The sequence below is a fragment of the Phoca vitulina genome, unplaced genomic scaffold (genome assembly GCF_004348235.1).
Source record: "Phoca vitulina isolate PV1807 unplaced genomic scaffold, GSC_HSeal_1.0 scaffold59, whole genome shotgun sequence".
Lineage (NCBI taxonomy): Eukaryota > Metazoa > Chordata > Mammalia > Carnivora > Phocidae > Phoca > Phoca vitulina.
In genome coordinates, this window is record NW_022589762.1 from 3,001,950 (window position 1) to 3,015,146 (window position 13,197).

The 13,197-nt window shown below is 35.5% G+C and overlaps 1 protein-coding gene across 15 annotated transcripts in view; it reads right to left on the reverse strand.

The window, feature by feature from the left end:
• Window positions 1-13,197, reverse strand: part of WNK1 (WNK lysine deficient protein kinase 1) — a 149,348-nt gene that overhangs the window by 36,553 nt on the left and 99,598 nt on the right. For 14 of the 15 annotated variants that reach the window (XM_032390952.1, XM_032390940.1, XM_032390951.1 and 11 more), the window contains exons 5-8: window positions 12,899-12,987; window positions 10,897-11,116; window positions 9,128-9,461; window positions 7,867-8,054 (exon numbers count right to left, since the gene is read on the reverse strand). In XM_032390952.1, the coding sequence (XP_032246843.1) occupies window positions 7,867-8,054; window positions 9,128-9,461; window positions 10,897-11,116; window positions 12,899-12,987 (831 nt within the window). Of the gene's footprint in view, window positions 1-2,021; window positions 3,249-7,866; window positions 8,055-9,127; window positions 9,462-10,896; window positions 11,117-12,898; window positions 12,988-13,197 lie in introns of all 15 variants that reach the window. The other variant, XM_032390953.1, reaches the window with a different exon arrangement.

A 13,197-nucleotide genomic window follows, 5' to 3' on the forward strand; every position in this document is an offset into this window, starting at 1 on the left:
AGTGTGCTTGAGCAAAATAAAGTATTAGCTTGATTAAGTACGTATGGGAGAGACCACTGGGGCATCTTTTGTAAGAAAAGGTTAGAGAAGGATTACATCACAGAGCATATCCTGATCCCACACAAAAACCACTGATGGTTAAAACCTACTACTGCTGTGCTCCGGCTATAATTTTACCTGGCCAAAATACTAAAATTCAAAATAAAATTCTTACTGAAAATATAATAATTAGGAAAATAGTAGTATGACTACCGATGTGAAAAAATTCCATATCTGAACAATTGAAGACAAAAGGGTATTTGATAATGCTAATTTGGTTCCTTTTGCTACTTCTTTGTAGAGCCATGGTGACTTTTACCAAAAATGTAAAAAACCTGTTATTTGCCCTCCCAGGGATCATTCGGTTGTCACAACTGAGGGAGGTGACTGCTACAGACATCTAATGATTAGAAGCCAAGGATGCTGTTAACATCCTGCAACACAGAACCACAACCCACAACAAAGAATTATCCAACCTAAAACATCAGTAGTGATGAATCTGAGAAACCCTGACCTAGAAGTTGTCTAAGTTAAGATAAATGAGAAAGTGAGAAATGAATACAGGATTTTATATAGTAAGTTAAGGAAATGAAAAGGCCCACCTTTGGTGTTCCATTTCAGTCTAGAGGGGTTTCTCTAAAGTTTCCTTGGATCTGACATCACATTCTACTGCATCTTAACTACTACTAAGTATACATTCTTCCTGCAGTAGGTTTGTAAATTAACCACCTGATATTTCACTTTGGAATGTTTACAGAAGAATGGCTGGCAGTGCATTAGGATTTATAGTACAGGCTAACAACTACTGCATTAACGTGAGTACACTGCATGCAGTGTAATTTTATACCATGCAGCATAATTTTCAAGTTTCTGGATCTTTTTCCTTCTTAGAACTATTCTACATAACTGATACTTCATGTACACTTTTGGGGTTGTTTATGCCCCTTATGAGGGAAGAACATAGGAAGAAAGTATCAAGAACATATAATACTTTGTAAGAGTGGAAAATTTAGAAGATCCAAATGATGCCTTGAATATATAATTGGAAAGACTCCTATATTGATTTTGTAAGATTTATATATTTGATAAAATATATGGAATATATGAAATAGTTAATACTGACTCCACTTGTTCAATTCTATTATGTCCATTACTTTGTCTTTATTCACAAGAGAGTACATACACCCATATATAAATAACAAAATTTAATTTGTTGAGGAAGGAACCAAGGCCTGAGATACCTGTTTCTTAGCTTGCAACACATATCACAAATTCTTAAAGAACAAAACAAAAACAAAAACAAAAACCCACCACCCACACTAGATTATAACTTTGTTGCTAAAAATTAGAATCAGTCAATTTTATGGATTAACATTTTATTTGGACATATACAGTGACTTGTTCAAATGATGCCATTTTAAAAGGCATTTTCATTTGTTCCTAAATTCTTAAGATGTTTCCTTTCTGTCTTTCAAGATTCTTCCACACTTAGGAAAATTTTGTGTATTCTTAATACTCTTAAAAAAATTTCCCATTTTTCATTCTTTTCGTTTACAGAAAAAAGAGGTTATCCTTTGTATTTTTTAAAAAACTAGTCATGTTTGTTCTAGGGAGAAAGAAATACTTCACATTAGCATTTATAAATAATCAATGCGGAGTTAACTCTACATTACAGCCATTTACATTTTCACTACAAGTTGAAATTATTCTATGTACAAACAGAACTGATTTTGACGAGTGATTAAAATTCTAGTTTTTGTGTTCTCTTTTTCAAGGGTTTGCGCACATTATAGGTAAACGAGGCAGCTTCTCTCTCATATTTTGTTCTTATATACAAGTAGTTTATAATCCCCCCCCAAAAGGAGAAACTCTACTAATAAAATTAAAAATAATCCTTATAAATGGAAAGGAGGGATAGAAAACTTAAATGTAATGATGCATAGTAGGGTAGTTTAAAAGAACTGTGGAAGTTTTCCTATAACCTGTGGATGGAGTGCAGATCCTCCTGAAGAAAATGAGGCAGATAAAACCTGCTGAGATGTGGTTCCTTGGGGAAAACAGAAGAAAAGTGGGGATTCTTGGAACACTGTCTGAGGCAGACGGATAAAGGGTAACGAGACGTCAGAGCCAAAAGGTGCAGCTGCTCCCCCTGTAGGGGGAGGTGACTGAAAATCACTGGGGTCTGAAGAAGTAATTTGTGAGGAATCACTGGAATATTCTGGGCTTCCTATTGGCCAGTTCTGTCCGATAGGCTCTACCACAGAAACGGTCAATTCTGGGGCATGGTAATTACGCTGTTCTTCAGTCACAGGCTGTAGGCGGCTGTGTAATCCAACTGATTGAGGAGGTGGTTCTTCCTGATTCAAGTCCACTGCAACCTGTCGATTTCGGTAAACATGCTGAGGTAAAACTCCTCCTCCTTCTCCTGAAGAGGAGCTTGGAGTGTGAACATGAAACTCAAATACACAATTGCTTCTCTCATTGTTACGAGTTAACACAGCGGGCGCAGAATGAGGAACAAAGACAGGGTGAAACTGCAAACGTGTAGCATCTGTACTGATAGGTGCAGAAATACTAGAGAGGGGAGATCCTGGACTCAATCCAGAATCTAATCTTAAATTCTGAAGGTGTCCTACCAGGAAAGCCTGTCCAGATGGAAATTCAAAGACAGAACTTGAGGTAGGGCCCCCTTGTACTGGCTTCTGTTCAGGTATCTGTTTCATAGGACTTGACAGTACTGGTGAGTTGTATGGAATACCCTCATACTGTTCTGTCACCTGGGCCTGGTAAGCTAGATACACGGCTTCCTGAGGAATAAAATAGTGAGCTTCTTCTGGAAGTACTAGTCCAGGTCTATAGTCACCGTGAACTTGAGTTGGTTCAAACATAGGATGGACCTGTTTCTCACATGGCTCTCCAATTATCCTACTGGCTGTAGTGCCCAACATAACTACGGCCTCTGGTGTCCAGTTAGTTGGGCTGCCACCAGGTGGAAGAAGATTTTGGCCAACAGTCCTCAGCAGGGGTTGGAAGTGGCGAGTTTGGGCTTCCAAGAAGGAGGTGCTCTTACGCCGCTGGGAAATGGCCACCTTCGGTGGACAGGTGGGAGGTGGTGAAAAAGAAACTGGACGTTCATGAATAGTTGGGAAAAATATCTGTGATTCTGGGTATGTTGGGGTCCCCCCACACGGATGCGCCATGGACTGAGGCTGTATCAACATGAATAAGACAAGTAATTCATACATTCATATGTGAAATTACAGTAGACATGCAAAACTGGGTAGCTCTGTGTAACCGTATGAAATGGTTACACCAAATTTATAATTAATAAAGAAATAACAATGCTTATGGAAATTATGTGCATAGTAAAAATCCATTAAATACATCCAGGGTCAATAAAATTAGTCTGTGGGACTCTTCGCGTTAGATAAGAGCTGCTTTTCCACAACATCCTCTCTCAAAGGAAATGGAAGAACTTTCTAAGTGTCTATTCTGTTTTTACCCCCAATTAATATGCTCACTCTTAAGATTTAATGTAAATTACACGAGTGGAAAAAGAGTTAAAATAGTAAGAGTTAAGGGAAGACAATAAGACAATATAATCACAACATTTTTAAAATGGAAGATACTTCAATTTAACCTGCAATACAGAGTTTTCCTATACCCTATCTTCTTATTATCCAGTGCTGTGCTAGAGGCTCCAGTGTTATTTTCTTATCAACTAATACTATGCCTTCTAACTAGAAAAGAGGTATTTTTGGTGGACAGCAAAAAACACACTACTGACTACTGACAGTAATGTCCTTTTCCCATCTATCCCAAACTAGATGCAGTTACTTTTGCTACATGAAACATGTTGCAGATGCCAAATCACTGAATGTCCACTTTTCTGATCCTCGTTAAGGGTTGAATAATTTGGTGTTCAAATCAAGGGAAAAGGATAATATAATTAACACTGATTTAATAGCACTTTTTATTTAGAGGCAGTTCTAGACATAGACTCTAAATTTAGAATCCTACCTTGCCAAATGCAAACAGTGTACTTTCATGGACTCTTTTTAAAAAGAGTAGATTGGTTTCATTCTTTTAGTAGGGATGGTCCCTATCAAATTAGTAAAATAGCTTCACTGTTACTTCTTCACAACAGCTAAAAGAGGGCCTTTATTTCAAACCAGAATGTTCCATTTTATTGTTTATTCAAGGAGAATCCCAAAGCCATAAAATACTATATAGTTACTCACTCTCTTAAGTAAAAATCTGCAGATTTTGGTATTACTATATCAGAATATTAACTATATTCTCTATCTGGAAAAGCAGCAGCAAGGTCCCACAGTGTTTAATAAAACTTTAAAAGACAGATCTTTTATAGATATAAATGGGGCCAAAGAAAATCTTATGTACTACATGTGTATCTAATGTATTCATTAGGGTCAAGATCCCACCTTATTCAATCTAAGAAAAATTTCCACAAGGGAACATATGACCTTTAGTTTGCCAACACATCATTTTAAACAGCTAACAAATTAAAAACCAACCTTCACTCTTTAATTACTCTTCACTATGGGGAAAAAATGGACCCATCCAGCTTCATGAATGTCTCTTTAGAATAAAGTGAAGAGAAAATGTATTTGGGTTAATTTCTGATAAAGAGAAAATTTGCTTTTGATTAAGCCAACGAATTTAAAATGAAGTAATATGTATTCCTCACTAATATATGAAAATGCAAGGATTTGCATAGGTCAGTTGGGGATAGGAGAATATAATGAAAGCTAAATTTTATTGTGTACATATTCATATGTACCCAGGGTGTTATTAGCATTCTCTCTCATTTACCTCCTTGCTTTTTTTCCCCTCCTTAAAGCCTTGTAACAAAAAAGTTTCCTATAGGAAGAACAGGTATCCTAAAAGCATAATATATTACTAAGTGTAGTCCTTTTATTTATTTAATTTTTATTAAAATTCTTGATGCCTGGATGTATTCATTGGCAATAAATTTTCATTTGTCAGGAAGTTTATGGTTACATACAGTACTGACAAAGAGGGAAGGCAGGCTGGAGCGTCGGTGCTTGCGCTGAGAGGCAGAGTGCATAGGCAGGACACTCTCCAATGCTTTAGAAAGCTTTTCGGCAAAAGTTTCCTCAGGGGCAATCCGAAGGAGGGAAGGAGAAAGAGGTGCAGACAGCACTGGTGGTGGGGTGGAAGGAGCACTGGGAGAGATGCGGGACAGAGAGGGAACAGCAGAAAGATGGGGAACACAAACCGACATGCTACGGCCACGACGACGCTAAACAGAAAACAAACACATACATGAAAACACAGTACTTTGAAAACAAAATAACCAAATGTACAATGAAAATAGGGCATAGCTGACATAAAGAAGTGTTCCATCCTCCCCCAATCCCACAAATCCAATTTTTTTGAAGAGAGGTATAATTCCACAAAGCACAACTGGCAGATCACAACTATTCTCTCTATACTGTTGGTCAAGTACAGGGTATCAACAACCATGATAATGATCAATTCTCTTCCTAAATATTCTGAAATAACATCAATTGTTATGAATGTATGAATAAGAATGGCCGACTGACTGAGGTAGTAGAACAGGGAAAACAATGAACATTGGCTTGCAGTTTTCTGCAAACTTATTATTATAAGGTGTAGAAGACTTTAAGACTGGATTACTTTGCAGGAACTCTGGAAACCTCAGAAAACCTTTTTCAATTCTATTTTAGAAGGCATCAGACTAAAAAAAGTTGTTGGCTCAGAGTATTTTATTTATTACACTTCCTATTTTTATCTGTAGAGGGTAGAAAGTCATTTTCTAGTAGGAAAAGCATTAGTTTTCTAGAAGTAATGCGCGATAGATATAGACACATTCTGTAGTTTTACTAAAGTAGTGAATGGAAAATTATCTTAAATGTGAATCTCTAAAGAGTAACTTTAACAATTTTTCGGCATATCAGAGATTCAACTTAGGTTTATAAAGTCTGAGGCACCTTAACATAAAAATTTTAATATAGCTACAAAAAAGCAGTATACCTAATACTGTAAGGTTACCCTGAGCAAACTTGTTATTTTCCTTTAGGTATTGTGAACTGTGTCACTAATCATGTTTTCTTTTCCAAAATTGGCTGCACAGAATGCTTTGAGCCAAATTTGTGGCTCAAATACCAGTAGCAAGTATGAAAGTATCAGTATACTTATCGTACTTAGTTCATTCCTGGTTCTATTTTTCTCCACCCTTGTTTCTTTTTTACTCTAATTTTTCTAAATTCCACATTGATACATTATTGTAAGCCACAATAAATTCTTTCTGGAATAAGAAAGAAATGGAATCATAAGATTAAAAAAATCCTCAGTATTTGATAACTCTTCTCATGCTACCTCCACAGAAAATTAAAAGGCAAGGCCGTCATTAACAGTCCTCTAGAGCATCAATAAATACAGGATGTTTGTGGCTCAAATATTTAAAATCTTCATGATCATTCTATTTCCTTTTCTAAAATACAGATACCAGTGATAAGGGAAGCCAAGAGACTAGTTTTTAAAAAATCTAGTTATTATGATCCACAAAAAATCAATTAGAACAATAGTAGAAATGGACATGAATGCTGACAAATAATATGTCAGAACAAAGAAATACATCTACATAGTCTTTATAAGTTCTTCTACCCTACCTAATTATTTTAAAGGTCAGAAAAGTAGACTGTTAAAACAGTGTATTAGTAGTTTGTATTACTGTGGCCATTCATCTCAAGACTGATGAATGGACTCTGAAACATAAAAACATCTTTTATTTCAAGCTGTAGGATAAAAGAACAGAGCAAGCAGAAATATTTTCTTGAGAAAGATTTTCATTTAATGAAGAGAAGTTCCATAACATTCAGATTTAAAAGCTTTCTGAGACAGAAAAAAATCTATCTGCTTAAAGATCTCACTAAACAAGTGCTATACAGTGACCAGTTGTTCTCCAATTCTTTCCTGAGGCAGATGATGTACTTTATTTACCTCTGAAGACTTCACGGAGGGTCAACAAAAGAAATAAGGTATTACCTGAGATCTATTTTAACATTTTCTATATGAGAAGCAAAAGTGGCTAATGTAAAAGATGGGGCTATGTGTGTGTGTGTTTATATATATATAAATGCATAAAATATTTCAAGAAATAATCTCCGTAAGTTGATTCTGAAAATAAATCTGTAATAAAACAATACCAAATAAAGAGAAAAAGCAAATGAATGTATACTGGGGAAGGAATTTGTGTCCAACACAGACTTTAAGGCAGGAACACGCATAGCAACTGATGGTTAACTAAACACAAGCGCTAAATTAAATGGTCATACAAATAAAGGATTCCTTCACTCTGAAGTACTCACATGCAGCATTCTATAATGGTTTGAACGTCTTACCTTTGTTTTATACAGTAAGAAATCTTACAAAAAATGCTCAGTAATCTTTTAGTAAGTAAGCTTTTGAAAAGTCTCCTTGTGCCCACCTCCAAATCATCTGTATGTCCAACTAATGCTGTTTTGAACAGTTTCAACTCTAAAGTGCTAAAGAGAGCGTTATCTTTAATCAAATGCAGATTAGTCTAAATCTTGTACATAGTTTCTTCACATATGAATTTTAGCTAATTCTCACACAGTAATGTTTATGTCCTAGCCTGCCAGAACTACTCTAATTGTACTCCTATTTCCTTCAGAAATATACCATTTACACTTTCTACTTCAGACTCATGCTATTACTTGGATAGTAGAAAGAATATGAATTTAACATACATCTATTGGCTCTCATTATAGGCTTACACTCTCTTATGCAGTTACTTACCACACTTGAGGGTGGATAGACCCCATGGGGCTGAGACTGTGCTTGGACAACAGAAGCTGTATGCCCTGGGAGTGTGCCAGTACAATGTGCCTGTTCATGCTGGGACCCATATGAAACTGTCTGTTGGCTGCTCACTCGAGATTCTGTGAAGACAGAAGATCCTTGACCACTGTCAACCGTTCCATCAGCTGAAGGAGAAATAAATTGTCACAAAACAGAGAGACAAATCACAAAAGGGAAGTTTATATTTTCCCATCACAAACCCATGACTTTAGGGTTAATTAGTATTTTCTTCACAAAGACCTGACCTAAATAAAACATGAATACTAGTTTTTAACTAAGTAGATTTCTATGCTTAAAAACATGAAGGATCCATATGGAAAAAAAGGAAGTCTTAAAAAAAAAAAACAAACAAACCTTCATGGCTATCATAGAATTTTATTACCTGAAGAATAAGGGAAATAAAATGGAATGCTGTAAGCCATCAGTCTTAACTTTGGAGACCAGTGCATTCTTTGTATTAAGCAGATAGTTCAATAAAAAACTAACAAACTCATTCATTTCTAGTCTGTATGTTATTCAGCGCTGCTAAAAAAAGCTGAACCAGACTAACAGGTTCAATTACAAATAGCTAAGATAAACTTGTTCATTTTTCATTATTAGTTACATTTCATTTTATTTATTTTTGTAGATTTTAAGTTTTTAAAAAAGTTTGTAATTAAATCCCAGTTAGTTAACATACAGTGTAATACTAATTTCATAATTACATTTTATTTTAAGGAATTGTGAAAAGTAAAAATCTACAAATTGGAACTTCCAAGATGTTGGAACCTGTAAAATTATTTTATATCCTAATCACATTTCCTTACTGTTCTGTCCTTCTAGTCTATTAGTGATGGATGTTAGAATAGAAACAAAAAGTAGATGGTGATCATTTCAATTTTTTTTTTTAAATTTTACTTATTTGACAGAGAGAGACACAGCAAGAGAGGGAACACAAGCAGGGGGAGTGGGAGAGGGAGAAGCAGGCTCCCCACTGAGCAGGGAGCCCGATGCGGGGCTCGATCCCAGGACCCTGGGATCATGACCTGAGCCGAAGGCAGATGCTTAACGACTGAGCCACCCAGGCGCCCCTCAAATTTCTTACTATATGGTGAATTCATGTTTCAAACCAAGAGGCCAGTGCAAAATGATGAACAAGAAGATGAAAAGTCAATTAGGAGTATCCTTAGCATACTTGTGCACTTCCCAAAATACTTACACAACACAGATATACTAGTTTGTTGGTACTGTAGTTGTTGATGTTGATCTGCCTCAGGTTCTTCAGGTTCTACTTGCGTAGAAACTGAAGCTGAAGTGGTAGAAGCAGTAGGCATGCCAGTGCTGGCAGACGGGATCTGTTTGACTCCTGCCTGGGAAGTACTTGATTGTTGTTCTACCTGCTGTTTGAGACTGCTCTCTTCCTGCTTTCTTTTTTCTTGCTCCTCCCGCACCAACTGCCGCTGTTCTCGTTTCCTCTTAATTAATGACACTCTATCTTTGATGGCTTTTGCCATGGTCTTGTGATCACCTTCACAGACATACCCAGACTCTACCTACAGGATAAAAGAGTGCATTAGGAAGTAGTACGATATCAAAAGAAAACAAACCAAATATAAAACAAAAAAGGCACCTTTGGGGAAAAAGTAGGAAGAAAGGGGAAGAGAAAGACCTCTCCAATGACTGGTCTTAACCAAACTGTGGAATTACTTGTCTGTATTATGCATTTCTCAACCGTTTTTGTAGATACTCACGGGATGGGTGCCATCATCTTTGTCGAAACTCAAAGCAGAAACTTTGTAGAAACTCAAGGTAGTTATACCTTCACTTCTTACAACACTAAAACAATAAGGCTCCTTTTATTCTAGTCACTCTATTTCCTGCTCACATGTAACTATTAATATTAACCTGTGTTGTTTTTACTTCTTTTCCCTAGGCAACAACTTAACCAGATAAAACAACTGTGATCAATACATGGAAGTTAAAAAAACATACACACACAAATCTCTAAAGGTATAAAAAACTAACAATTAAAATAAGTATCTCTTTCATACCCAACCCCTTCTCAGAGGCAACTTCTATTGAATAGTTCTTGTAAGTTCTAGTAGAGATATTCTATGAGTATCTCTGCATATTAACTGGCTATTTTAAGCACTATCGCAAGCATAAAATTGGTGAAGTCTTTCTTTTCTGAAAAGTCACCTTTTGGATATACTTCATAAAGTGATTCATCAAAGGCTGCCTACTAATAACTGATCTTGAAAACTCCCTCAAAGTAAAAACAATTCATTATGTATTTATAGAGTTTATCCAAATGACTCATCAAATGTATCGATATTTAGAAAATATAACTTGTCATTCTAACTCAATAGGTTTATATAAATTAGGGAGTCATTCAACCTCATAGACTTTCACATTACTTCAGGATGCATTCTAGATCTACCCAGCCATCCATCTATCCATCCTTACATATCTACATGTACATATCTTTTCCTCAATTACAAATAACTTTTAGGGCCATTAATCAACACAATTTTCTATCAATGAGATCTGCCATCCACACTGCTTCATAAACTTTTTTGCTCAACAACATGTTTATAAATATACATAAATTTTTAAATGATGGATCAATGCTAATTTACCATTTTTTAAATTTAAATTCAACTTAATTAACATAGTGTATTATTAGTTTCAGAGGTAGAATTCAGAGATTCATCAGTTGCATATAACACCCACTGCTCATTCCAACAAATGCCCTCCTTAATGCCCATCACCCAGTTACTCCCCTCCAGCAACCCTGTTTGTTTTCCATAATTGAGTCTCTTATGGTTTGTCTCCCTCTGTTTCCATCTTATTTTTCCTTCCCTTTCCCTATGTTCATCAGTTTTATGTCTTAAATTCCACATAAGAGTGAAATCTTTGTGATATTTGTCCTTCTCTGACTTATTTTGCTTAGCATAATACCCTTTAGTTCCATCCATGTTAATTTACCATTTCTTGAGCAACATCTTCTGGCACATCTCTTTCCAAGTCAAAGGAAAACTCAATAGCTTCATTGTCTTTGTATTTTCCCTTTAATTTCTTAATATCTTCAATACGTAGCCATAATTTAATGGCTATCTTTTCTCCATCATCTTCTTCTGCCAATTCTACCCGTACCCCTGTTTCCTCCTGGAAGAAGGCATGGTTCAAAAGGTCTTTGATAGAATATCTTCCAAAGAGAGGGAAATGAAACAAAAACAAAACAAAATGACATTAGATTGAAAACATAATTTTCAAGTGTGGCTGATAACTGTTATGCTTGGAATAATAAAGACTGTAAAAAAAAACAAGTTTATAACTCATTTCTACATTGCTCCATGTGAACAGTGATTATAGTTTTACTCTCAAGTTATACAACATCATTTATAAATAAGAGCTAAAAGCGATACTTTTTAATCTAAGTGATCTAATCTCAGTTAACAATGTACTAACAATGGCAAGTAATATACAGAATGTCATAGCTTCAAAATACCACATAATTTATGTAGAATTTATAGTTAACAAATACTCCTCTTATTTATGATCCCATCTGATCCCTGACCAACATCCAATGAGATATTATTTCCTGATTATTAGGAAACAAAGGCTCAGAGAGGGTGAAAATCTTGCTCATGGTTATAAGCCTCAAATGGTTGAATCAAAATTTGAAAATAAGTTTTTTGATTTCTAGTTCTTTACCTTCTACTGCAACTTTATTTACCACAATAAATTCTCTCAATTCCTTGTTCAACAATTTGTGTACTAGGCAAGAAGTCTGAATGTGCAATAATCTTCTTTAGATAAATGGTTTCAAAATACCAGTAATCTAGTAAACTGTACCATCCAAAAAGAAACAGAGTAATATGTTCTAAGACTGGAAACAAATACTCCTTTGTTTATAGTAAAAAAAGTTCTTAGATAAGGGACTCTCCTTTCCAAACACTGTATATAAAATTAGAAACCCAAACTAAATTTCTACTAAACAGCCTTAAAGATAAATAACAAAGTTATGAAAAGAGGTAGGAGACCGGAGAAGTGAAGATACGGAATTCTTTAATTTGGTTGATATACCTGATTGCTCACATTCTTCAGGAGGTAGACTATGCTCAACTTACAATTTATATTTATACTGGCTGGTCTACTTTTTCTTTTTTGGAGGGTGAGGGGGGATGGTGTGGGTAGATTATTTTTCAAAAACAGACACTGGATCTTTGCCATGCCTAACGGGTGATGAATCAGCTATATGACAGATCAGATACTTGCCACTCCTCTGAGAAAAGTCCTATTAGTACAAATGACTAAGCCAAATCTCCTCCTAAGCTTTGGGCAAAGTTGTCTCTTTTTACTGAAAGGAATGCTGATGTTTTGCTCTTCAAAATTATGGCACAATGACAGCAAATCAAGATGTGTAGTTGAGCTTATTTTAAAGAGCCAAGATTTTATTTCACCTTTTAGAATTCAACGGGTAAAGAATTAGGTACAGATCTGTTGGTTAGAGAGAGACTGAACCCTACTGAATTTTATAAATCATGTTGATGCTTTGTAAGTAGTTTATGTTTTAGAAGTAGTTCTCACTGAATGCAGCACTATGTTTAAGGTGGTTCTGGTTCACTTGAACTCTACCATACCACATTTTTACAACATTTCGCTCTATCAAATCTCAATACTATCTTAAATGGACAGAACTCTTTTTTTTAAGATTTTTAAAAAAAATTTATTTTATTTTTTAAGTAATCTCTACACCCAACATGGGGGCTTGAATTCACCACCCCAAGATCAAGAGTAGCATGCTCTACTGACTGAGCTAGCCAGGCACTCCCAGAACTCTACTTTTAAAGATATTACATGACATAAATAGAGAAATTAATCACAAGTGAAGTATTGAATACACTTCAGATTGAGTATTGTATTTAGAGCATATCATTACATTTTAGGTTTTTAAGCAACACCTAAGTCAAAAGTGGCAACTTACCTTTCATCTTTGTTTTGCCTTATGCATCCTTCAATAATTTCCTTCACTTCAGGAATTGCTACTTTGTCAAAACTGGCTGGCTTCACTCCCTGAGAAACATAAAAATAGCAACAAAAACACATTAATAAAGGCAGGTTCTTTGAACTTTGATTTTGAATTGCCTCTTAAGGTTCTATTAGATTAGCCTCTCACCATCCTGGCTTTTTTCTGATTTGCCTACAGGAGCTGGTCCATTGCAGGGTCAGAGTTGGGTAGTAGCAATTTAGCTCCCACAAGAAAACAACAAGAAATAGTCAGAT